The sequence below is a fragment of the Erythrolamprus reginae genome, chromosome 2 (genome assembly GCF_031021105.1).
Source record: "Erythrolamprus reginae isolate rEryReg1 chromosome 2, rEryReg1.hap1, whole genome shotgun sequence".
Classification (NCBI taxonomy): domain Eukaryota; kingdom Metazoa; phylum Chordata; class Lepidosauria; order Squamata; family Dipsadidae; genus Erythrolamprus; species Erythrolamprus reginae.
In genome coordinates, this window is record NC_091951.1 from 122,277,121 (window position 1) to 122,303,396 (window position 26,276).

Sequence of the window (26,276 nt, forward strand, 5' to 3'; positions counted from 1 at the left end):
TATTTGTTAATAACAAAGTATATTGCTAAAACTTTTGAGACATTTAAATTAACCTCATTTACAATTTACAATATAGTACATGATTTACAGTATACAGTACATGATTTTTTAAAACAAACCAGCAGTTAATATGTTATACAGTGGAACCCCGACATAAGAGCTGCTCTACTTAAGAGCAACTCGAGATAAGAGCTGGGAGGGGAGAGATATTTTTGTTCTACTTACAAGCCCAAATTCGAGATACAAGCGCCAAGGAGCTGTCTCCTGAAGCCAAACGCTAACTTCCGCGTTCGGCTTCAGGAGACAGCTGCGAAGCGGCGCACGTGTTTTAAAAGGTTGCAGCCGGCCTGGGGGGCTCGGGGGGGTGCTTGCAGCTTTCTTTCTTGCTCTTTTTCTTTCTCTCTTTTACCTTCCCTTCCTCTATTTCTTCTTTTCTTTCTCCTTCCCACCTTCTTCCCTCCCTCCCTCCCTTCACTCATTCCTCTCTTACTCTCCCCTTTCATAAGTTTCCTTGCTTCCTTCCTCTGTTCCTGTCCCTTCCCCCTTTCTTTCTTTCTTTCTTTCTTGCTCTTTTTCTTTCTTTTACCTTCCCTTCCTCTATTTCTTCTTTTCTTTCTCCTTCCCACCTTCTTCCCTCCCTCCCTCCCTTCACTCATTCCTCTCTTACTCTCCCCTTTCATAAGTTTCCTTGCTTCCTTCCTCTGTTCCTGTCCCTTCCCCCTTTCTTTCTTTCTTTCTTGCTCTTTTTCTTTCTCTCTTTTACCTTCCCTTCCTCTATTTCTTCTTTTCTTTCTCCTTCCCACCTTCTTCCCTCCCTCCCTCCCTTCACTCATTCCTCTCTTACTCTCCCCTTTCATAAGTTTCCTTGCTTCCTTCCTCTGTTCCTGTCCCTTCCCCCTTTCTTTCTTTCTTTCTTGCTCTTTTTCTTTCTCTCTTTTACCTTCCCTTCCTCTATTTTTTCTTTTCTTTCTCCTTCCCACCTTCTTCCCTCCCTCCCTCCCTTCACTCATTCCTCTCTTACTCTCCCCTTTCATAAGTTTCCTTGCTTCCTTCCTCTGTTCCTGTCCCTTCCCTCTTTCCTTCCTTCCTTCCCACCCTCCGTCCATTCATTCACCCATTCCTCTCTTGATCGCTTAAAGCCGGTCCCTGGTGCAAAAAGGGTTGGGGTCCTCTGTCCTACAGGATTGGGTGGCAGAGAAGTTGAACATATGTAAATTTAAAAGTTTAAGAAAGTTTACAAGTTAAGTGAAAGAAACTTCATTATTCATTTATATGTACATGTACATTTCTTCATTAAAAACATGTCTTTCTGCATAATTTAGACTAACTTTGTGAGTTTTTTGAGGGCTGGAACCAATTAAAATTATTTACATTAATTCCTATGGGGAAAAGTCGTTCGAGATAAGAGCTGCTCGACTTAAGAGCCCAGGTCCGGAACGAATTAAACTCGTATCTCGAGGTACCACTGTACTGAACACTGAACAAACCAGCAGTTAATAAATTACGTAAGAAACATGATAAACCTTAGATGTAAAACAATCCATAATGATATTGGGCTTTAATCCCAAGTACTTAGAGCTTTTAATCAGTATAAGTGATTATTATGACTTAGCAAACACAGACAGCAGTCAGATAAAAAATATCAGGTATTGTAGCTTGCTTAAAAATTCCCCTTCAATTTATAATGAAATGGCAAGTCCTAATCCTGACATAAATTAATCTTGTCTCCTCTTTTCTTCACCAAAAATACTTCAATACTATCAGGGTTTAAACCCAGGAAGCATGAAGTAACAGTAGATGATCTAGGACCAAGATGACGAACCTACGGCATGGGTGCTAGAAGTGGTACGCAGTGGTACCATATGTCCGAGCACATGAACTGCCACTTGTTCTTCTTCCGGGTTCCAGCCAGTTGGCCAGAACAGCAACCCCCACATGTGTTAGTACTGTGTGACTGCAATTCCAGTTTCCAGCATGTGCACAGCCACCTGGTCTTCTTGTTCTTGCTGTGCATGTACCTGTGAAGACCAGCTGGATGGTGCACATGCATGTGCCATAAACCAGTGACAGATTTAGTAGATAAATTATAGCCCACGTGGACCACAATAAATCAAATCTGAGAGTCGATGGATTAAAGTAGAGAATCGGCTTTCAAACGAAGTTACTTTTATTATGAAAATAAGAAAATATAGCTAATGCCTATCAGAGGCATCTTCTATGCGTGCTACATCGTTGAAGACAAAAGAGAAAGAGAAAGGGCAAAATGGAGATTTTCAAGAAGGAGGAAATGATGCATGTATTACATGGCAGGATTTTACATCATAATGGGTGGAGCTTATACAATACACACTGTTAACTATTTAATTACTGAATGACTTAGAATGTCTCTGGGGCTGTCAATATTCAGCGTGACAACCAGGAGATTATCTTCACGGTACATGGATGCGCAAGGGGCAACTGCTATTCCAGTTTTTGGCATACTCCTTGGAGAGGGGCAGCATACAAGCCCAATAAATAAATAAATAATAAATAAATAAATAAATACTCGTGAACATTGGCCACCTGGTCTTTGCCACTCAGAAACTGGAATAGCAGATGGCTGGTGTACATGTGCACACCAGAATCGGAAGAGAAGCCGCCCCATGCACACATCAGGCAGCTGCTCTTCCGGTTTCCGGCATACTCGGTGCTGAAAAGTTTGCCAACACTGATCTAGGATTTTCAGTCAAAACCCAAACAGAAGCTGGTAACAAATTTCTTTTGCTGAATTTCTCTCTTTGGTTTTTTTTTTTTTTAAAACAAGCTTTGGAAACTTTATACTTACTTTATAAGACCATCCTCCATGTAAATGTCAGCATGGAATGACTGGTCATCATTGACTATTCTTCCCCCTTTAATAAGAAGACGGTCACTCTGTGTGAAAGAAAAACAAATAATATCTGTGTAGTAATTATACAATTAAAGTGCATGTCGTTTTCTATCAATCCACCCCTCTCCAGAAGAAATAGATAGAGCAATAAAAAATTCAAATATTGAGCTGAATTAAATCATGCCAAACTTACAGTATAATTTTCTACATTTTCTGAAAGGATATTTTAAAAAGATAGGAACTTCAGTTCTCCACAATGGTAGTTTTGGGAGGACAAATGTAGCAAAAGTCAATCATAGTGCCCTTAGAAATTCCAGCCACTAGAACAATTTCCTATAAGAGGTTTTCCATTTTGCATTGCTAAAAGTCAAAACCAAACTTTTGAGACATTTAAATTACAGTTTACACATGGCATTGAGAGGTTTAAACGTAACATGAAACTCTGAGGAAAAAGATTAACAATAGAACAATTTGTAGAAAAGAAAAATGACTTATTTTATGGACAGAAGACATCCATCAACATAACATATTCCCTGAAAAATATGCATAAAGAGTGCTCACACAGGGTGTCCATGGGGAAAGCATTTCCCTGATATTTCCCTGAAATCTGCGATCTAGTTAAGGCATAGTTGTAGATGTTATGCCAAATGGCTAAGCCATGGAGAAATATCAGTAGCTGTGGAAGCATGTTGTTGCCACAGTTATGTTCATTTTTGCTTGATTCTGACATGCAGTGTAATCCGTTTTTTAAACTTAATTTTCCCCTGACTTTTAAACATTTTAATACAGTTTGTTTTCCCCCGATTTATTCATTTTGTTTTCACAAATTCCCTGATAATTCCTGAACCACTGATTTCCCTGTTTTCTAGGCTTGGACACCCTGATAATAAGATTTATTATTCTGATAAATTATGTGTTTTGGTATGCATATTTTAATACATTATTTTAATTAAGAAATTAATGATAAATGTACTTTGAAAAATCCTCCCATATTCTTTCCATACTTGGTATGGGACATTGGGTTACAAGCTGCCCTTTCACTTTCTTTGTCTGTCTGAAGTACTGTATTCTCACTGCTGTTTATGAACAATGTGTCTCATTGTGTTCTGACTGAAAATTCCTGTTAATTATTTTCTAACAACATTCTTTTTGAATGATGTGTCATTATTATATTAGTACCACATTTTAAAAAGTTAATCAGCTTCAGAGAATGTGTTACAGAAGCAAAAATCTGAACAACTGATAGACATTAAATCCTTTGCAACCGTTATTGGTATTTATTTGGCAATAATCTCACCACTGAGTCACAATCTTATCTAATGCCGCAACAGCAGCACTATATTTAGCAAAGAATATATTGTACCGATTCCCAAATGCATACTTGGATTGGACGGGGAGCTCAGATTTGAGAAGTTAAAAAGATGATTGCCACAGAACAACCAGGATAAGCCTCTGCATGTCAAACTATTGGTAGGCTTATGACAGAACAATGGCAAAGTAATGATCTGCTTATTCAGAAAAGTTTTGATTTGTCTTTAATTGACAAAATGATGGAAGAATGTTCTATCTTTACCAAACATGCATCCTATATTGAAGTATGGAGATATATTTTGGAGGTTCAAAGTAAGTTTTCTCAGCTTAACACCAAAAACAAATCTCAACAGCTCTATTCAGCCTGGCACAAGTATTTTTATAGTATATTTTCTTAAATGCTTCACTTACTAATCAGTTTGCTGCAGGGGTGGGTTCTGACTTACCTCGCTGCCAGTTTGCTCTCTGACGCGCCGCCTGGACATGCACATGCTGCGCACACATACATGCACAGTGCTAAAAACCCATAGAAGCAAAAATCAGCTTTTGCGTATGTGCAGAAGTGAAAAGCAAGATGGTGCCGCCTATGGTGCTGCCAACAGAGCTGGTTCGGAGGAGTGTCCAACCGGCCATCACTGCGTTTCAGCGAGATGGGGAAAATTTCCGCTACTGATTCTATAGAACTGCCCTGAACTGGCAGGAACCCACTTCTGGTTTGCTGATTAATATAAATGCAGCTTATTTCTGAATAAACATGCATGATTTTGAGTTTGACATACATAAGGCCCCAAGTATGTAAAACAGTAAAGTTGAATGAAATTCTTGTCAGAAAGATATGCTATAAGACGGGGGCTCATGATCTTTTGGGTGCCAGGGACAAGTTCTGTGGAGGGTGTATATTCCACAGAGCAGGCAAGCATGGTTTTGCGCACTGCCTGGATCTTGTGCATGTGCAGATGGGGTTTCATTCCCTTGCATGGCCCGATTACTGGCAATCCAGAGTCCAGTACTAATCTGTGGTCCAGAGGTTGGGGGCCCCTGCTATAAGACATTGGTTTGTATCTATAACAGTAGTACAGGATTTGACCACTGTGTCTATAAATCTACCAATCATGAATATTTTATGAATATTTTGAAAAGATATATAAGACATCATTTGTAATTAATAACATAACTAAATGATGACAAACCACTGTTTCTCTGAAATGTACCTATTTGCAAGAATCAATTCAACTGTCCCTTACTTTTTTTCTTTAGCAAAGTATTCACTTGGGAAGATTACATTTGGTTTTGTATCTCTTAACATTACATCTCAAAATGATACTATGAGATTTTTCACAAAAATCTAAGGCAATTTTGCAAGAAGTAAAAAAAATCATTGCTTTATTACATAGCACAAAAAAATGAGACAACATCAATCAATTTCCATTTCTTGGAAATGCTATTTTATTTCTATGTAACTCAAAGATTCCTTCTTCATGTCAATTTTGTGCAATTTTCTGGATATGTTTTAATAGCAAAGTAAATAATGTAGGATCTCCTTACAAGGAATGCTTTATTAGAAAGCAATTAAGGTTGTTAACTGTAATTTTCAAACAATTTAAGATGTAAAGCCTTCTCCTAATCTATCATTTATATGCTACTGTGAACTCAGGGTTGAATTATTGGGTAATGAATCAGAGCTTTATTATGCTTTGATTTGTACATAGAAGGGGAAAAAATCTCAAGCAGGGAAAAAATGTTCCCTCTCACCTATCCAAAAAAGATTTGAAATGAATGTCCTGTTGGGTCATTGGGCTGTTTTTCACCCTCCCAAGGCTTCAGGAAATTTTCCTGAACCCTGGGGATGACAAAAACCATGGAAAAGAAACCCCAAAATCAGTTGGCCAGCACACACAAGCACTGGAGCTGACATAGGGCAACACCTTGTGTATCCTCAGATATGGCTCCACATGCTACCTGTGGCACATGTGATATAGGTTTGCCATCACTGTGCTATAGGCTGGTTTTTAATTTATGGAAATTATAGTCAAGAAAGCTCTGAAAATTTATTTATTTATTATTTATTAATAGGTCTTTTATGCCGCCCCTCTCCAAGGACTCGGAGTTCTGAAGTTTGGATCTGGTGGGTGTGGATAGGTAAGAAAAAGCTCATTCCTAAGAAAGTTCAGTAGTGAGATCTTCCAATAATATTTCAGTGGGATTGAACTATCCCAGATGGAACAAGTGTGAATTTGTGGGGGGAGGGGGGGCTCCTGGATTTCTGGTTTTTGATCAATCAGCAAATAGCAGCTACAGATACATTTCATGTGCCAATTAGATCCATTTTCACAGTCACTCAATCCTGAGTCACCTCTTGTATGTGCTCTATATGTGTTCTTGAAGACCTCTCAAGAACTTCAGTTTATCCATAATGCAGTCATGCAAAAACTTTCATGTGTATCTTGTTTTGTCCATTTGGGCTTCACAAGTGATGCTAGTTACTAATGCAATCCAACGTGCTAGTTCTCATATATTCAAGCCCTCTTTAAGACCTAGATACAACTTTATTTCTTGGATGTTTCTGCACATCTAATGAGATTTGGAAAGTATGCGCTGGATCCCATCAGTGAAGTAATTCCAACTTGAAGGACCCAGAGAAGTCCCTTGCCAGTAGTCGCACCAGCCTTTGGAATACTGAGTCTGCATTGTCCTGGCACTATTGCCTTATTGATTGACACGGCATATAGAAGTGATTTCACTTAGTCCTTGCTGTTTTATATTATTGTTTTCTTGATATCAATGTATTAAAGTTTTATTATTGATGGCTATGTTTATGCCTCTTTTACTACATTATTCCAAAGGCTGACACAGCTACAGACAAGAAACCTCTCTGGGCTCCTTCAAGAGGGAGTTACTTCACTGATGGGATTCCAGAGCACAACGAACTTGCCAAATTTCACCAGATGTGCAGAAAGTCTCCAAGAAAAGAAGTTATATAGGTATCTAGGTTTTAAAGAGGGCTTGAATATAGATGAGAACCAGTACGTTGAACTGCATTGGTAACCAGTGACACTTGTGAAGCCCAAATGGCACATGGACAAAGCAAGATGCGCCCCCGCACTGTTTTGGGCCTGGAAGATCTCCTGCACCAATTTGGAAACCAAAAATCACTATGGGGGAAAAACAGTGCATGCATGGGGGAGTGCGAGAGTGTCGCACATGCATGTGCAAGGCACACACGGGGGGTCACGTGCACATGCATAGAAGAGAGGTGGGGAGCACAGGGGGGGGTGCGCGCATTGCGTTATGGTGTGGGTGTATGCTTTCGGCATGTGACAACAAAAAGATTAGCCATCACTGAGCTAAGTGGAGGCAAGAAAGGTATGAAAGTAAATGCAGGAAAGTCATTCATAGTTAGTACACACCAACTATTGTTGTGATCGTTGATAGGAGAAGGAAGGGAATGTGTTGAGAGATTAGGGCTGGATAGACTGATGGGATACACCAAGCTGGAAGCTTCTGAGGAAAAGTGGATGGTATGCACCACCTTTTCCCTATTCTCTGTTTAAAATCATTCCAATACAGTACTTAACTTATCAATGTTCATTCAGTGACCATTTGAAATTAAAATGGCATTAAACAAAGGGACTTACAATCCTTGCCCAAAGTTCCAACTTCTTGAAGTTGTAGCACCCAAGCGAACAAAATTTGGTGCTTGATAGAGCATCGATTCTTACAGCACAGGAGTGTTGCAATTTCCCCTTTCCGACTGTGGGCCAGGAGACCTTGGCCAGCTAAGGTGCACCAGTGATTATAAAGCTTATAAAGCTAATACATTCAAATTCAATTCAATGCAGTGTGTGGAAACTTCCCAGGGCTGGAAGTTTGGCTAGTTAGAACCAGTGGTATGTGGGCTTCTTCTCTTTTCTCCATCATGGCTTTCTCTTTACTTTGCCATTCCTGGAAATCTCAGCAGGCCTCTCGGGATTTTTTTTAGGGGGGGGCAAGGAGGAGGTCCACACACTCCTGGGCTAGCTGGAGGAGGCCTTCTGAGCAATAGCAAGTTTCCATATGCCGGTAGGCATGGGCCTCCTAAAAATCCCTTACCCTGAGGCACCACTTCAGTTACTTAGCAACCTTAATGTGGAGAGTTGGGTGGTAAATGAGTGAGGCAGCTATGAGGGTGTGTCGCTTAATGACCATAGTAACTTATAATCAAAATCCTGGGCTCAATTGTTGTCGTAAGTTGAGGACTACCTTTATTTGTGAGCTTCATTTCAGTCAAAACCTAGGAAATGTAAGCTAAAAAAAAAGCTCATGTGGTTGTTTTGGCTAAAACCCACTGTATTATTTGTTTTATAAACGAAATGTAAGTTTTGGGTATGTCAGATTTATGTACAATCTCTGAATTGTTCTCAAAACTAGATTTTTAACAATTTTTTTTGAATTATTATATTTAATCAATGGTGAGGTGTGCTCCTCTTAGTGGTGCCACTGGATACTGCCCGCTGAGCTGAACATAGACCAAACTGATATCAGGCTCCAGCAACAAGCCAGTCAGGTTTTATTTTCGTTGCAACCAAATTGATCAAGTGTCTCATACATCAAACTTGATTGTTAGGTGTTTTTCTCCCTGATCATGTCAGTAATCACACAATTCAGAAGAAATTTGCATGAGAAACGCCTACAGTGGTACGGTCATATTCTAAAAGCATCACTCCATATCTTTGCCTACATTACCTTCCACTTTAATATACAGTGGTACCTCAGTTTTCGAACAATTTACAATTCGAACAAATCGGTATTCGACCAAGAAATTTGAGAAAATTTTGCCTTAAAATCCGAACAAACATTTGAAACTCGAACACCCGAGAGAGCTGAGGACAGAAGCCAGCAAGCTAGAAAGAGAGAGACGGGGACAGAAGCGGGTGTGAGAGAGAGAGAGAGAGAGAGAGAGAGAGAGACAGGGACAGAAGCAGGCGAGTGAGCGAGCAAGAGAGAGAGCTGAGGACAGAAGCCGGCAAGCTAGAGAGAGAGTGATGGGGACAGAAGCGGGCAAGCTAAAGGGAGAGACAGCTGAGGAGGGGAATTTATCTTATGGGATAAATTGTTTCGGTTCTCGACCAAATTGGTTCTCGACCACACTTCCGGAACGAATTGTGGTCAAGAACCGAGGTACCACTATATATGGCAAGTGCCCACATGGAAGGCCAAAGCAAGGCTGGCAAGATTCAATGAATGTGGGCATGAAAAATGCCGATTTGGACCAGAATCCTGTATTTGATCATGCAGGATAGTACTTGTTGACCTGAAAAGCGGACCACACACCTGAAGAAAAAAAAAGCTAGGATGATCGTGATGATGACTGACAGCACTCAATCATGAACAAACCCAGAGGGCTCAATGCAGCCTGAATTGTTTCCTATTGTTGCTTGTACCAAAACAAAGAAGATCCATCTTCCTCTTTTGTATCATAAGCTTTGTTTCTTCCTTGAGGAAAGCTATCTGAACTTTTTTTCCTTTTCAAGAAAGGAATAAATGATAATAATATGAAGAAGCAATAAAAGCTATAGAGTACATTTCTTCTGTATTAAAATATGTAAGAATTTTTCAGGTTTCTTTTTCTAAAAAGTGAATATGAGTTTATCACTCTTAATAATTTCAAAAGCATAGTATGTACCAGATCAGGAACAAAGCATTCCTGTTTTAGAAATGTTGTACCATAAAGAGCTTGACTGTGAAATCAGACATATTTATCCATTGAATAAGCCAAAAACAAAAAACCTAGCATCAAACTCATCCCAAACATGAACTGAAGCAGAGATGATATGTACAATGACATCATATCTATTTTAAAATGGAACATCCTAGATACATTCATATACAAAAGGAACTGAAAAGGAAACCAAATCATTTAGAGGAAAAGGATTGAATAAAGCAAGACTTCAACTTGCTTACTGAGAATCTCTGGACTATTACAATAAATACACTGTTCATTTGCCAAAACTCATTTAGGCTTCCCCACACCCAACCATGTTTTACTGCCAACCCTATGTCAGCTTGGATCATTAGACATTATTAGCCTGAGACAAATACTATCTACAGAGTACAGATAATAATCTCATTCATGAAGTCTACATAACTAAAGCACAGCCTCCCCCATGTCTTCTTGAGTTTTCCACTGACTTAAATAGGACTTAAACCTTCTAAATCCCCAGTATAAAATGGGATATTCTTTACTGTTACACAGAATTTTATTGCTTGTGAATTCCCACACAAAAGTAACAATACAGTCAGGTTTTTTTTGTAGAGAAAGGGAGACTACCTTCAATACCATGATTTAGCATTGTAAGGTTCTACAATATTAGTGTTACTATAGTGTTTTCAAATATCTTGATTCTAAAACCATACAGACCAACAACAGTTTAATGTCATTACTTCTAAATCATCCTAATATGAAGGTTTGTTGGTTATTTATTTATTTGCTTATACAAATAACTCAAGATAGTGAATATATGTAACATGCCTTCTTTCTTTTATTTTCTTCACAAGAAGTGCTGTGAGGTTTGTTGGTGTGAAAGGGAGAGAGACTGGCCCAAAGTCATCCAAGACAGCTTTCGTGACTAAATCAGGACTTAAACTCAGTCTCCTTGCTTTCTAGCCTGATGCATTGGTCACTGCTAAACAAAATATAGACAGCTTTCCAGGTTTGTTAGAAATGGTTCAAATAAATTATTTATTTTGTACATAATGGCAAACCATGAAGCTACTTTCAAAAACAAGATTGAATTTATGCGGGCAGGTACAAGACCGGCATACTAATCTGTCATCTGCAGTGTTCTGTTCAGTAGAATCTCCCTTTAGCCAAAAATAAGCTACTTTAGTGCAGAAGTATGAGTAACAAAGATCTTGTTATAGTTAGTATTTAGCATTTCAAGAGATAGCCAAAGTCATGCCTCATGGACTACTGCTGCTGCTATACTGGCATGTAAATTGATTGAATGAACCTATGTAAACTGTACCGTATGGGTTCAATAAAAATGCATCTCCTTGCACACTGTCACATCTCTGTAATTACTTTTCTTCTGATTTGAATTAAAAAAGGGAAGTTCTGATGCACGGCATATTTGACCTCTTATAACTGTAATAAATAAACAAACCAATAAATAAAGTTGAACATATCTTCCTATCCATATTCAATATTTAGCATGTCCTGACACTCAAAAATACATATCTATACTGAGGTTGAGAAAACAGCTGAGTTATCCTTGTCAAAGCTCCTCAGTGCTTTCCATGTTTGTAATACTCAAGGCACATTTGTTGGAAGAAAGTCAACATTTTGCGCCAACTCAGAAAGCTCATACTGCCCAAGGAGCTGCTAATATAGTTCCACAGAGGAATTATTGAATCCGTCATCTGAATTTCTGTAACTGTCTGGTTTAGTTCTTCAACCCAACAAGCCAGGCAACAAACAGAAAAAACAATTACTGCCAACCTGCCTTCCATTTGAGAACCTGTACGCTGCACCAGTAAAATAGGGCCATGAAAATATTTACTGACCCCTCACATCCTGGACATAAATTGTTTCAACTCCTACCCAAAATGACATTATAGAGCCCAAATGCCATCACTCTACTAAACAAATAATTCCCTCATCAGTGTCGAACTATTCACCAAGGCTGCATTACTATTACTATTAGTCTTGTCATCATTCCTATCACCCAACTCCTCTCATTTATGACTGGATGACTGTAACTTCTTGCTTGTATCGTTATAATTTATATTAATATTGATTGTTTCCTGATTATTTGTATCCTATGACAATTATTAAGTATTGTACCTCATGATTCTTGACAATTGTATCTTTTATGTTCACTGAGAGCATATGCACCAAAGACAAATTCCTTTTGTGTCCAATCATACTTGGTCACTAAAGAATTCTATTCTATTCTATGCTATTTTAAAAGTCATTCCTCTTATTGAAAAAGCATCAGAAAGATAATGCATGATAACAGTACTTCTCTTTTGAGTTGTTGCATTTCCTCTACTCATAAGAATCACCACAGCTGACAACTATAGGGGCAAAAACTGCTGCTGTACACAGTACACAAGGTGGTTTAGCCTCATGCTCTATAGTCTGGCAGGTGTGTACACTCCCAAAATGCTGCTCATAGTCTAAACGAAGGAGTGTTTTTCCAATGTTTTCCTATCTATTATAAATATAGTTCCCTTAAAACAGGATTAGACAATGCCCTTGCCTATCCCAAAATACATACCTTAGCCATTTTGATTGCCGGGGGGGGGGGGGGCATTTAGTGCCAGACTTACCTTAGGGTAACTACAAAGACACGCCCAGGCAATTTTATAGGCAACATTTCCAAAAGAGGTTTGCCATTCTCTTCTTCCATGGGTTAATTGTCTTTAAGTCCATTACCTGACTTCCATGCCTAAGGCAGGACTATAACACAGATTCCCTAATTCTTTATCCAACATCTTAACCGCTGGAGTTAATGAGAATTAATTTTGCAACAATTAAAGGGAATTGGGTTGCCTCTCCTGGTCTAAAGCTGCAGTAAGATGATGCTTCTGAGGGCCTCCCCTAGCAGGATCTCTGTATGTTCCCTTCCTGTTCACCCTGAAAATGAAGTAAGCTCAGCCTTGAAATATAGGTAAAGATGAGATGAACTGTCAATGAAAAGTAAGTGTTACTATCAGGTGCAATAAAACAGGAACCAGGATTGTTTAAATGCGTACAAGTTTATCCACGCTGCTCTAAAAAAGAATCTGAACTACTAATAGTCAAGGTAAATTTGCGGTAGATAAGAATCAATGGAATTCAAAGAAGGCCAGGAGTAGGTATCTTGTGGGCACTAAGGACCTTTAACTGATAATGCACCTGACCCTTCCTCTGGCTTAGTCTGGTTATCTCCTACAACCACCCTCTTTCCCAGCTAGAGATGACCATCAAAGTAGATAAGTAGTAAACAATTATCAGAGAGTAAAAGCATCCTCCAAAACTATTTTGATAATTAGATAATTCAAAGAAAGCGTGTTTATAAGGCAGACAAACTAAGGAGACAAAGCAGTGCAATGGAAAATAGAAAACAAAGAGTAGGGTGTGCCTGTATTTTTTTATCTATAAGTCTAGGTCAACTGCCCTTCTTTCTCTGGATTTGTTCTTCTATTAAGACTATATTTAGATTTCATCTCTCACATTCTAGATCTGGACCTGAAGATAAAGTGGGGGAGGAAGATATAAATCCCTCCAAAAAAGGCAAACCTTTTTGCTTTCTGTGAACTAGGCCTTTGCTTGGTTTAAAGTAGAGATTTGTGGTTCAAACCATGATTGCAACATGTCTTTAGGTTTCCATAATTCAGTTTCACCAATTTCTGAATTAACTATTTTATGAATTATCATGTCAAAGGCAGCCATTTTGAGACAACACCCATAACAGTTTCAAAAATTCAAATATAAACTATGTTCTAAAAGGAATTAAAAAATGTAGAATAAAGTTACATTAGAAAGATTAATGCATGTTACATATTTTTCCAATTTCCTAAAAACATTTAAGCCAAAAGCAGTAACTAAGTGAGCCAACTGCCACAGAGATGCACTGTGGTACTAATTTGATTAACAGTCCCAAACACAATTTAGAAAAAATATATGCTTTTAGGGAGGCATTATTTCATCTAAGAAATTAATTCTTATTAATTTCTATAACTTAAAGAATACACAATGAGTTCACAGATAATGTGTTGACTTAAAATCCCAAGTTCCTTTCTTACACTTTTTGGAGACTTTTAACAGAATCGACTGTTTTTAACATTTGTTCTCTTGAACAAATTTAACATTAAAATAATTTCCATCAATATTTTGATTATGTTCTAGCCTGTTAAGAACTCATGATCTTAAGAATACATTACTATATTTATCTGATCCGAAATCAAGCTGAAATTTGACATTGTTTTATGCAAAACAATTTACATCCTTGATGGTCAGCCTATTTAATAATGTGGATAATATGAATTTCTTTCAACTTGCAATCCGCATGTACCTATATATAATACTGATCCACAGCATTTCTTCTTCTTCTTTGTAAAATAGATTTCTTTATGGCAATAGGTGCAGAGGGATTTGAGAACTTTACTCAGAAGACACACCATTTGGTCTGTAGGGAATAGACTTCTTTAAGGTGGTCCCAGTGTTTCTAAAGAAACAACTACTGAGCACTTCCCAGGATAATTATAGATCCTCGTATTTTGAGCAAGGAATATTGACGCAATAGTGTAACCTTTGTACATACCTATCACCAATTGTGCATAAATGCATACGTATGTTTGATCTAGAAAATTTCTTTCTTCTTTGCCACCTCAAAATCTTTTTTCAAAAGTCCTAATTTAACCCATCACACCCACAAAATCATAAGATTACTTTCTCAGCAAGAATTATTTCTCTTTGGTTCTTCTAGAAAGATAGTCAAGCATTAAAAATTACACAAAGCTATACATACATAGCTGCACTTAGAAATCCTTAGGCCAAATTCACAAAACATTTGTTTTGAAGAAAAGGACACTTAATGGCAATATGGACCCTGACAGAGGGGTTCTAGAATATGATTTCTAGGTACTAGATGGGTGACCAAACCCTAGGGAAAGTGGATTTCCCAGCATTTCAAAGAAAGTGTTGGCTATGCCAAATACCAAAGTAGGTGTGGCAACTCTGCACAGATTATCAAAGAAGCAGAAGTGCTGCAGTCAGGTGCAGCAGCACAAAAGAAAACAACATCATGGAATTTAGCTATAATGGATGTGGATCACACCTTGAAGACCTAAGGAGAAAGAAAATGCATCAGTTTCCCAAGGCTGGTCCTTTGTATTACGTTTGTTACATGTCTCGTTTCTGGATTGCCCAAACTGAAAAACAGCAGATAAGACTAATTTAAATAGCAAAAATATTGATCCATAGTGGTAATAAATCAATTATGTTCAAGATGATTCTTCAAAGAACTATAAATGAAGGTGTTATGTTACTTGAAATAAGCAGGGACTGGCATCCTCGATATTACTGCATGTTAAAATAAACAAACAAAATCCATCCCAAGTCTGACCCAATAAATTCTAGAAGAATCCCACAAACAAGGTAAAACAGCATATTTTATTCAGTAACTCAGTTATTTAAGCTCACACAAGAAAAACATGCTTCTCTCACTACAAAATAAATATGAAACTGGTATAATCATGTTTTTCAAACTAAAAAAAAAGGCACCCGATTAACAGAAAATTGGTGACTTTTAAGCAAAAACATTTTTTTCAGGGAATTTATATATATAGATGTTAAGCTTTCAGTCAAGTGTATGTTTTGTGTGTGTCTTTCATTGTGCTTCCTTTGTTTGCTACAAAGATGGAGTAGCCATCCATTCCCCCAATGCATATCCCATCCCACAAAAGATTTCATTAAAATGCATTAGAGACAAAGTACAGCTCCACTCCTTGTATCAGAAGCCAGTAACAAAAAAGCCCAGGCCTATTAAAAATCAAGGGGGTAGCCCCAGTGCAAGGCGTTTCATTGCATCAACAATAAGTCAGGGTGGAGTATGAATCTACTGGAAAGGCATCTGCAGAGCACACGCCAAGAAAGATGCAAAATACTGCAATATTTCAGCTTTCTCTCTCTCTCTCTCTCTCTTCTATGCTTTACTGCAAATATGCTTTCCTTCAGGTTAGCAAACATTGTATTATAAATTAACATTCCTTATATTAGTTCATAAATGTGACTTCTCTTTTTATACAGGAACCAATTCCTTTTTTCCCTCTTTGGTAGTCAAAGAACATGACGCACCCAAATTTGCAAGAAATAAAAAAAACATGTGCTAGACAGCCTGCATCTTTTTTTAAAAAAAGAGAAGAAACAAAAAAATAAAATGGCATAAGACAAAGTGAGGAAGGATCAAGCATTTGGCTTAACCTCCAGCTCGACTCCTCCCAAAAAAACATAGGATCTTAAACTGAACATCCTCTTCTTCCCCTGTGTAAGTTTGTAAATAGAATGTCTTCACTATGCTATAGACACTTTGGACAACAGGAAGTGTGTGTGTGTGTGGGGGGGGGGGTGTTTAGCTGATCAGAACAGTTTTAAGTCTGTATTGCAAATAAAGAATAGTGCTTTTCATAAGCACCCTGCATTTTAATAAACTATAATGTCAGAACATAAAATGAAATCCTTACAATCATCACTTGCGCAGATTAAGAGAAACCCCCCATTTGTTTACTTGGGGGCCATTCTGGCAAACACTCCCTTCCTTTTCTGCAGGCTGACCAACTACCTCCTATTCCTACTGAAACACATTCTAGCACCTCTGAAGCAATGCAGCTGGCCATATTGCTGATATAAACCGTAGCAAATATAAAAAGAATGCATAGCAAAACCACGAACGGAAGACGGGAGAGGTTAAGTCACTTACAGTTATCCTGGGGATATTCTTCTTGCCCTGGTAACCCGACATGATGTGTGGCTGTTGTTGCAGCAGCAGCAGTGCCGGGTCCTACTTTCCAATTCAGAAGCAGCACTAGCTTGCAAAAAAGCTCGAGCTCAGGTAGAACAAATGCAGCTTCTCACTTTTCTCTTTTTCCTCCCTCTGTTCTGCCCCCTCACTCTTGATTCACACAATAGTAAAATTCTCTTTCTCCCTCCCTCCGCCTTTCCCAGTGACAGCTGGGTCCCTGTAAGACAAGAATGGCTGATGAAGCGACTCCTCCCTTCTTCTTTCCAGTCTCGCTTTCTCTGTGCATTGATTTCTCTCGGCTTGCCTCCTTTGCCTCACCCACTCTTTTATTGCTGCGACTGTAATAAGGCATTACGGCCACTAGAGGGTAGCAATGCAAAGACTCCAAAGAGAATACAGTACAGTACTGTATGTAGAAGATGATTGCAGGACTAAATGTCTGTGGAGATTTTCATGGTTGTCCGAAAGGTGCTTTTTCAAGAGGCAAATTAACTTTCTGTTTTTTCTTTGAAAACGTTTCTCATCGAAAAAGCTTCTTCAGCTTTTACAGAATGTTACTGGTTTCCAGGACAAATGCAAAAAACAGCTAGGAACATACTTCCAACAATACAGTACTGTATATGCAACTAGAAAATGGACCCAGGATTAGGGATTACTCATCATAATCCCACAGTGGGAAGTCCTTCAAGTAAATTCCAACTCTATGCAACAGAATTCTAAAGCAGAATGAGTCCTGCTGGATGAGCCCATAAACCTATCTACTTTGCCTTTGGTATAAAAATTCTTTATTTAAAAGAAAGTGCATGTAATTTGAAGAAAACTACTGAGCTAGCACTTAAAAGGCTAAAGCCAGAAGTCTGTAAATATACGGTAGTTTAGCAATTCTGAAATATATCAATGATATATTATCCCTTTTTCTATTTTGCATTAGTCTTACTAAAAGTAATATTGCTAATATTGCACTGCTATTTTTTCTAAGTACATTTTCATAGAATAGAATAGAATTTTATTGGCCAAGTGTGATTGGACACACAAGGAATTTGTCTTGGTGCATATGCTCTCAGCTTACACAAAATAAAATATACATTTGTCAAGAATCATATGGTACAATACTTAATGAGAGCCTACAATTTTAATATATTTCAGAAAGAGGTAAATTCCAAGGAATTCATCCATATAGTTTTAAAAATCACGAACTATGAAATAATGCCACTAGGAGACAATATGAACACAATCTCAAGATTATGTTTTTTAGGCTGTAAACCATTCAGTTTCTTCAAAATGAGATGGGTCACAAATAAATTTAATAATAAATAAAAATTTAATTTTTTTTTACTGTTTCAGTGAAATACAAAGATATATATTTCAATACATACTTTATGAAGGCTTTATTTGGAAATCCATACCTAAAAACTTTACTCAGAAATTCCATTTAATTTTTCTATAAAAATATTATTTTCATTTGATGTATAATGTATAAACATAAAACTGAAAAGATACAAAACAAGTAAAAGCCAAACTTTCTAGATATATTTTATTTATTCTATGAAATTTTATTCTATGATTAGCTTGTCTACAGTTACTGATATTCACTATGGACCATACTGTAGTTAACACTTGACAGTAATTTCTTCCATTTGCAAAGCTATTGTACTCATATATCGAGGTAAAAATATTTTGTATTCAGCCAAAATACATGAAAAAAAGCAAAAATTTTAATTGAATTCTAAAATTATGTATATAAACATACATTCTATTAACTACTGCTCTCATAATCTTGGGCATTATGTGGCAAAACATTTGTGACTATAGGTACAAAAAAGTACCACAAAGCTAGTTACATATATTAATTTTTTTGATTTTTGATTTTAATTGGATTTGTATGCCGCCCCTCTCCGAGGACTCGGGGCGGCTCACAGCATGTACAGGGGGGGAAAAAACCAGGAAACAATAATAACAATCCAATTATACATTAAAAAACAATCTTAAAATTCTAATTAAAAATTCTAATTAAAAACTATCAATATCATTCATTCAGCAGTCAAACTAAGCAGTCATCGGTCAGGGGGGAAGGTCTAAAGAACCCCAGGCCTGGCGGCAAAGATGAGTTTTTCAGAAGGCAAGGAGGGTGGGGGCAGTACAAATCTCTGGGGGGAGCTGATTCCAGAGGGCCAGGGCCCCCACAAAGAAGGCTCTTCCCCTAGGTCCCGCCAGCCGACATTGTTTGGTCGACGGGACCCTAAGGAGACCCACTCTGTGGGACCTCATCGGTCGCTGGGATTTGTGCAGCAGAAGGCGGTCTTGGAGATAATCTGGTCCTATGCCATGTAGGGCTTTATAAGTTATAATCAACACTTTGAATTGTGTCCGGAAACAAATTGGTAGCCAATGCAGTCCGCGGAGTGATGGTGAGATATGGGCATTTCTTGGAAGGCCCAATACTGCTCGCATGGCTGCATTTTGGACGAGCTGAAGTTTCCGAACACTCTTCAACGGTAGCCCCATGTAGAGAGCATTGCAGTAGTTGAACCTTGAGGCGATAAGGGCATGAGTGACCGTGAGCAGTGACTCCCAGTCCAGATAGTGCCGCAACTGGTGCACCAGGCAGACCCGGGCAAACGTCCCTCTCGCCACAGCCGAAAGATGATGTTCTAATGTCAGCTGTGGATCGAGGAGGACGCCCAAGTTGCAAACCCTCTCCGAGGGGGTCAATAATTCCCCACACCACCGGACAGATGGAAGTGTCCTTGGGAGGCAGTACCCACAGCCACTACATCTTGTCTGGATAGAGTCTGAGTCTGTTGGCACCCATCCAGACCTTGACAGCCTCCAGACACTGGCACATCACTTCCACTGCTTCGCTGAGTGGACATGGGGTGGAGATGTACAGCTGAGTATCATCAGCATACTGATGGTAACTCACCCCATGCCCTTGGATGATCTCACCCAACGGTTTCATGTAGATATTGAACAGCAGAGGGGAGAGGACTGACCCCTGAAGAACCCCACAAAGGTAGGGACCTAGGAGTCGACCTCTGACCCCCGCTAACACCAACTGCGACCGACCAGAGAGGTAGGAGAACCACCGTAAAATGGTGCCTCCCACTCCCAGCCCCTCCAGTCGGCGCAGAAGGATACCATGATTAATACAGCTTTGGCCCCTTGTGAATTCTTCACAACAGATACAGAAATAGTTTCCGTATTAGTAATAGTTGTCAATTTGTTCATTTTGGATTATTTTACTAATAATCTTTACATTTTATGGTCTGTTTCCAGTACTCTGCTAAGATAATTCTAGCGGCTGTCAGTATATTGAATTTCCTTAAGCATTTTCACCTCTAGGATACCAAGAAGGAATAATTCAAGTTTAAATTGTATTTTTTGGTCTGTTATTTCTTCCATCCAGTTCTTTATTTTGCACTAATACTTCTTTGATTTTGGACAGGTCCACCACAAATGATAATTGATACCCTGCTTATACCTACATGTCCAACATTGTGCTGAACAATGGATACATTATGGCCAATCTCGCTGGTGGTACATACCAACTATAAAACAAATTCTATCTATTTCTAATCTATTTCTAATCATACAGAGTAAAACAGACAAAAATGAATAAATTAGCAGTAAAATTGGAAATAACACTATCTATGGAGATTCTCAGTCATTCAGGTCATGGTTGTTCCAAAGGTGCTTTTTCAGGAGGCAGCTGGACTGTCTTGTTTTTTCTTTGAAGACATAGGGGATATTCCTCTATCCTGATGCTCCTCGACCCCTCCGCGGCCTTTGATACCATCGACCATGATATCATTCTGAAACAACTAGAGGGACGGGGAGTGGGAAGCACCACTCGGTGTTAGTGGGGGAAGTGGTACACCCCTCAGCCTCTCCTTTGTGGGGTGCCACAGTAGGGGGTCCATACTCTCCCCCCTACTATTTAACATCTACATGAAACCGCTGGGTGAGATAATTCGATGGCATGGGGTGAGGTATCACCAGTACGCTGATGATACTCAATTATACATCTCCACCCTATGCCAATTCAGTGAAGCTCTGAATGGGATGTGCTGGTGCCTGGAGGCTGTAAGAGTCTGGATGGGGGCCAACAGGCTCAAGCTCACCCCAGACAAGACCGAGCGTCTGCAGGCATTTCCTCCTAAGGACTATTCGATCTGTCCAACCATCATTCTGGGGGGAGAAACCTTAACCCACTCAGATATGGTCCGCAACTTGGGTGTCCTCCTGAATCCTGAACCTTGAACACTATTATCTCGGCTGTGGCCAGGGGGACCTTTGCCCAGGGTCGCCTGGTGTACCAGTTGCCACCCTATTTAGACCCAGAGGCTCCACAAATGGGAAAACATCAAGAAATGTCATGTGATGGCAATGTGACAGGGTGAGTTTGACACCCATGATTTAGAGGTAGGGCAAATAACTCCTGACAACAGTAATATGTCATTGAAACCGCATGCCAGGCAAGCAGGCAGGCACTATGAAGTAAGGGTGGGCGGGTACATGTTACAGAGTATGAAGTCTCCATGCCATCTAGGGGCTCTTTGGAGAAAAGCAGGATGAAATTGTTTTGCAACATCCTGCATTGACTGCTTGTGGGAAGCTAATAGGTGATAAAATTACCTGCAAATGGCAATGAAATAAAAGTGGGATCGTAAATCCATTGTAATTCTTAGCTGGCTTGACAAGCACCCAAAATCATGATCACATGTCCACAGGGGCACTGTGACAGCTGCAACTATGAAGATGGTTTAAATCTCTCTCAATCAGTGTTGTCATAACTTTGAGCAATTACTGAACAAGTCATCACTAAGTGAGCATTGCCATCTGATAAAACAATATGCATGTAATCATGGGAAGTAGAGTCTGACAAATATCCAGAAAGGGAACACCCTATATAAAGTTTGTGAGCAGATTATATATTATCATTGTAACTAAAAGTTTATCAATTTTGCAGCTTGGCTGGGTCTATGGATGGATGATTTGGATAAATTTTTCAGCTGCCAATATTTTACTGCAATGTTTAAAGTGAGCAAAAAATGGGTTTAGAAGGGAAAGTCAAGTAGAGGTATGGTTTGCTTATTCATCAGAAGAAAAAGAAGACGCAAAGTATTACTCTCATAATATGCAGGGATATTTTTTCTTTCTGAAGACAACAAGAATATGCTGTAAATGTCGACTGATTCCTCTCCTGGAAAAGAATGAGGAATGAGGAAAAATTGTTCAGAATTCCTGAACTAAATACAGGAAATCCTTTCTAAAACAAAGCCAAGCGAAAGGAACCATAAGTTAGATAACCTAACCCAAAAATCCTAGTCTGTCAATAAGAGCTCATTCTCTAAGAGCTTGAAAGATTTGAGGGCCTTCACAATGGTGATGTCTCTGGACTCTGGATTCGTGGGTGAAAAGAACCGTTGAACTTACCTGAACGGTCTTCTCGATGTACCGCAAGGAGAGTCCAATGTGGGTAATTCTCTAGTCTGATTGGTAGGGACTGAGTTTAATTTAAATATTAAGAAGGTATTGCCCTCTGGCCCCTCAGTCAAAAAAGAAAACGAAGGAGCAGTAAACCATAAACCCTTTTTATTGAATAACAAGAAAGCCAAGATAACGTTAAACTCATCAACCATATAAAGGTCCAGTGATCCTGGTCCAAAGTTGGGTATATCCAACATTGGACTCTCCTTGCGAGTGCATTCGAGAAGAACCATTGAACTTACCTGAACGGTCTTCTCGATGCACTGCAAGGAGAGTCCAAACCCACCCAAGTACCAATTAGAGGGAGGGAGTAAGCATTGGCTATGAGATCTTGCAATGCTGGGGGCATATTCTGCCATGTGTCTTGTGTATCACGAAACCCTACAGAAGGCGTGAATGTTGCAGCTGGCAATTCTCCATACTGTGATGGTTAGGCCATCTGAGTAGTTGGTGGATAGGAGGGCCAAACTGGTGTCTGTTTAAGTGGCTCAGCTTCGAAGACTGTAGGTTGTTGTATAGTCCTCTCAGGGGACCAGTCCCTCTCCGTTGCCGAGCCTACTACCCCTAAATTGATAAAGGGGGAGGCCGGTGGGATAATGGTTCCTTCATTTGTGACAACCATAGGCAGTAACTGTCTTTGGGTTGCTTCCAATTGCTTTTCTAGTGCTTTTACTCTCTTCTCAGCTTCTCTGAGGGAGGAAGTCTGAGAGGATTTGGCTTTTCCCTTCTCTGATTGGGTCTTCTCTTTTGGGGTACTGGGTATAGGTGTAGCAGACCCATCTACCCTGAAGACTGTTCGCTCTGCCATAATTATCCACCTTTTAACTCACGTTTGGAGATCAACCATAAATTTATCGCCTCACACTCTGTGTCTTTGCTTGAGCAGGCAAAATGACAGGCAAGGGCTTACTGGGCATGCGTGTTGCTAAGGCCCAACCAGCAACTCATTGGTTAAATAAAACTCCTTAGTTGCCCAAAACCATCGCCATGGTAACCCTGGTATCTCCGCCCCATTTCAAAATGGCGGCCGTTGTGCCTTGCCCCGGTTTCCATAGCAACCATGACTGGCTGAGGCGCTGCTCAGGCTTCCTGCCCAATCTGAGGCCCCACTAAATACGAAGTTTCTTCCTTTTTGTTTTTGGAATTAATGCCGTGATATTTCTCCTCGTGAATGGCCAGCAATTTCCACACGTAGCTGTTGAATACGGCTTGAGTCCTCGCCAGCCAACAGATCGGGTATGTTCCTTGGAGGGGGCAGACCCCTCCAAAGTCAACCGCTCTTTTAAACAACCAGGGAGACTGCGGAGGTCAGCAACCCGGTGGTTCACTCCCTTTTCAGATAAATTCTTTATATAATAGAAGTAATGTTATGGCTGAATGAGGGTCTATAGGGGGAGGAGCTGCAGCTGAGAGGGCGAGACCCCCGGAGAGTGTCCCCCCTATGCTGCTCTAAAGTAAGTTAATATGAAGACTCTTCTTACCTGTAAATAAGGAGAAAAAACAAAAAAGCTATTTAACACATTAAAATTTCATTTAAGACCATAGAATACTTAAGAGGAAAAAAGTCTCAGTCCCTCTACTGCGACTGAGTTTTTTTGACTGAGGGGGCAGGGGGCGGTACCTTCTTAATATTTAAATTAAACTAAGTCCCTACCAATCAGACTAGAGAATTACCCACATTGGACTCTCCTTGCGAGTGCATTGGAGAAGCAGCTGCTTCAAGGTCAAAGAAGTAGCTGCAGAAGGCCTCTATAGCTCTGCAAAGAGAAGGATTGTTGGTTTGCAATTAGCAAAGGAAGGAACTGATAGCTCTTAAATGAGAACTGGGCAGTTTATGGTCCCAAGCAACATCCTGCTTTTTGGCTTTTCCTGTCCAGCCCATGTGAAGTCAATTGGAAATTAGAAATAAAATATAATCTGTAAAACTAAGCTGAAGCTGCCATGCCTAAAGATGAAGCAGGCACTTAAGCTGGTGGACAAAAGCCAGGAAAAGATCCTTAGGGAGAGTAGTTAAGAAGGAACCAATTTGTTAAGGAAACAAAGGAAAAATGTCACCTGAACCAGACAAAATAATTGGGCCTGAACATTTGGAAAACCCTTCCCCAAAATCCATCAACAGCTCCCAGTCTTGAGAATCAACGAAGTAAAGACTTTGGAGATAGAAAGGGTCCTGAAGCCCACCCACTCTGAATTGTCTTTGGATCCAGACTTGGTGGTTTCCCTCCATGTGGCTAGTGTCTACCAGCCTACCTGAAAAGCACATGAGGATGAGCTTGTCAGTGTGCCTGTGAAAAAGAACAAATATCTATGTTGTAACCAGTCAGGTTTTGCTGTTATTTTAAATTCACTGGATTTCTAAAGAACCAATTGTGTTTCAGTGTTTGGTTGAACTGATTCCAATGTGCCTATTTCCAGGTTTGAGTGTATGAATGACTATAAGCCAAAACTAAGCATGTGTGTAATGCCATGCACATCATATAACTGCATTACTTTTATTTTGAAGGCAACTGCTAGTCCCCGCCCCCTCCAATTTTCAATTCATTTATGTGCTTACATGCATCCCTACTCAACTTCCCAGCTCTATTGGTTCGGCCATCCACAACAATCCCAGTTCTCATGTGGCCCCTTGGAAAAGTTAATTACCCACTTCTGTAAGAGCCATTTTTTATCTTCTATACAGAATAACTCTGCCTAGATTAAAATTACCTAAAAGCTAATTAGCTCTAATAGCTGTCCCTGACATGTCAGTTGAGCTTTAGACTGAGTTGAAACTAGGGACTGTTGGCAGAAGGTGTGTCTTCAGTATGAACTCCGTCTAGAGAGCTAGGAGACAAGAGTCATCCCATGCCTGGAGTTTATCCTCATCACACTGAAGAAGGCTTCCCTCCTAGGTCCTGTCACATGAAACTCTTTTGGAGATAGGACCTATAGCATGTGTCTTTTGCAAGACCGTATGAAACGGGTAGATGTAATCAGGAAGAGACAGTTTCTCAGATAACTTAAGATAACTTTAATTAAGATTCAGCAAGTGCTGAAGTGAAATTTAGCTTCTAAAAATTAAAAGTTAAGTTTTCTTCCAGGCTATCCCCCTGGCAAGACTCCACAACCCTATTAAATGTATAACCAATGCAAGCAAATTATTTACTTATTACAAGGTAATAGAAAAAGCAATATTTTAATGCATTTTAGAGAAAAAGGTAAATTAAAAAATTATTGAATACTAAAATTGAGTATGGCAACAAAGGTGCTAACAGTGTAATAGCTGGGGGGAAGGGAATTCTGTGGTGGCTCTCTTGCCTTGTTTAATGGTTAATCCAGGATTGGGTGAATGTGAGCCAATGGAGTGATGCAGCTAGCAAAATATAAGAAGTACATGAAGTAAAATAGTAAATCAGCAGAAGAATAGAATTATTATTGGGGGAAATTAATATCCCTCTCTATTTTGTGCTGGTCAGACTATGGCTACATACAATGAAAACTCAATTTAATGCCCTGTAGATTCTGCCAAAAAAGAGCATTTTTCATTACCCTGTGAAAACAGAAAGGACTGCATTCTGAATGAGCAAGGGCATCTGAGGATTTTGTGAATTGAGCCAACTCAAGGGAACCCCTCCCTCGTTGCCTCATAAAGTTATTGCTCAAATAATGCAGTGAGTAGTTTTTGAATTCTTGTCTGAATTACTGCAATGCACTCTTCATGGAGCTGTTCTGAAAGAGCATTGAAAGCTTCAGCTGTGCAGAATGCAGTTGTACAGATATTTCATGCATATAACATCCCTACTGTGGTGAGCTGCATTGGTTCCCTATGTGTTGCTAGGTGCAATTGAATGTGCTCGTTTTGTCTTTAAAACTGTTCATGGCTTGGTACCAGATTACCTGATGGACCATCTCCTCCCTAAGTGTCCCACATTTTCAATTTTATCTGGCAAGCTGGGCATGCTATGAATCCTATCAGTGGCAAGGATTAGGACTGTGATGGCAAACCTGTGGCACACAGAGCCATTTCCCCTGGCATACTGAACCATTGCTTGTTGCTCTTCCAGGTTCCTGTGTGCCGGCCAGCTGGTTTTCATGCGTATGGACGTGCTGGAAATCGAAAGAGCAGTCGCCCATTGCACATT

At 39.5% G+C, this 26,276-nt stretch overlaps 1 protein-coding gene across 2 annotated transcripts in view; it reads right to left on the reverse strand.

The window, feature by feature from the left end:
• The window catches only part of DPYSL3 (dihydropyrimidinase like 3), a 70,165-nt gene that overhangs the window by 35,944 nt on the left and 7,945 nt on the right, over window positions 1-26,276 (reverse strand). Inside the window, exons 1-2 of one of the 2 annotated variants that reach the window (XM_070739391.1) lie at window positions 16,624-16,949; window positions 2,825-2,913 (exon numbers count right to left, since the gene is read on the reverse strand). In XM_070739391.1, coding sequence (XP_070595492.1) covers window positions 2,825-2,913; window positions 16,624-16,665 — 131 coding nt within the window. In that variant the 5' untranslated portion in view covers window positions 16,666-16,949. Of the gene's footprint in view, window positions 1-2,824; window positions 2,914-16,623; window positions 16,950-26,276 lie in introns of those variants that run through there. The other variant, XM_070739390.1, reaches the window with a different exon arrangement.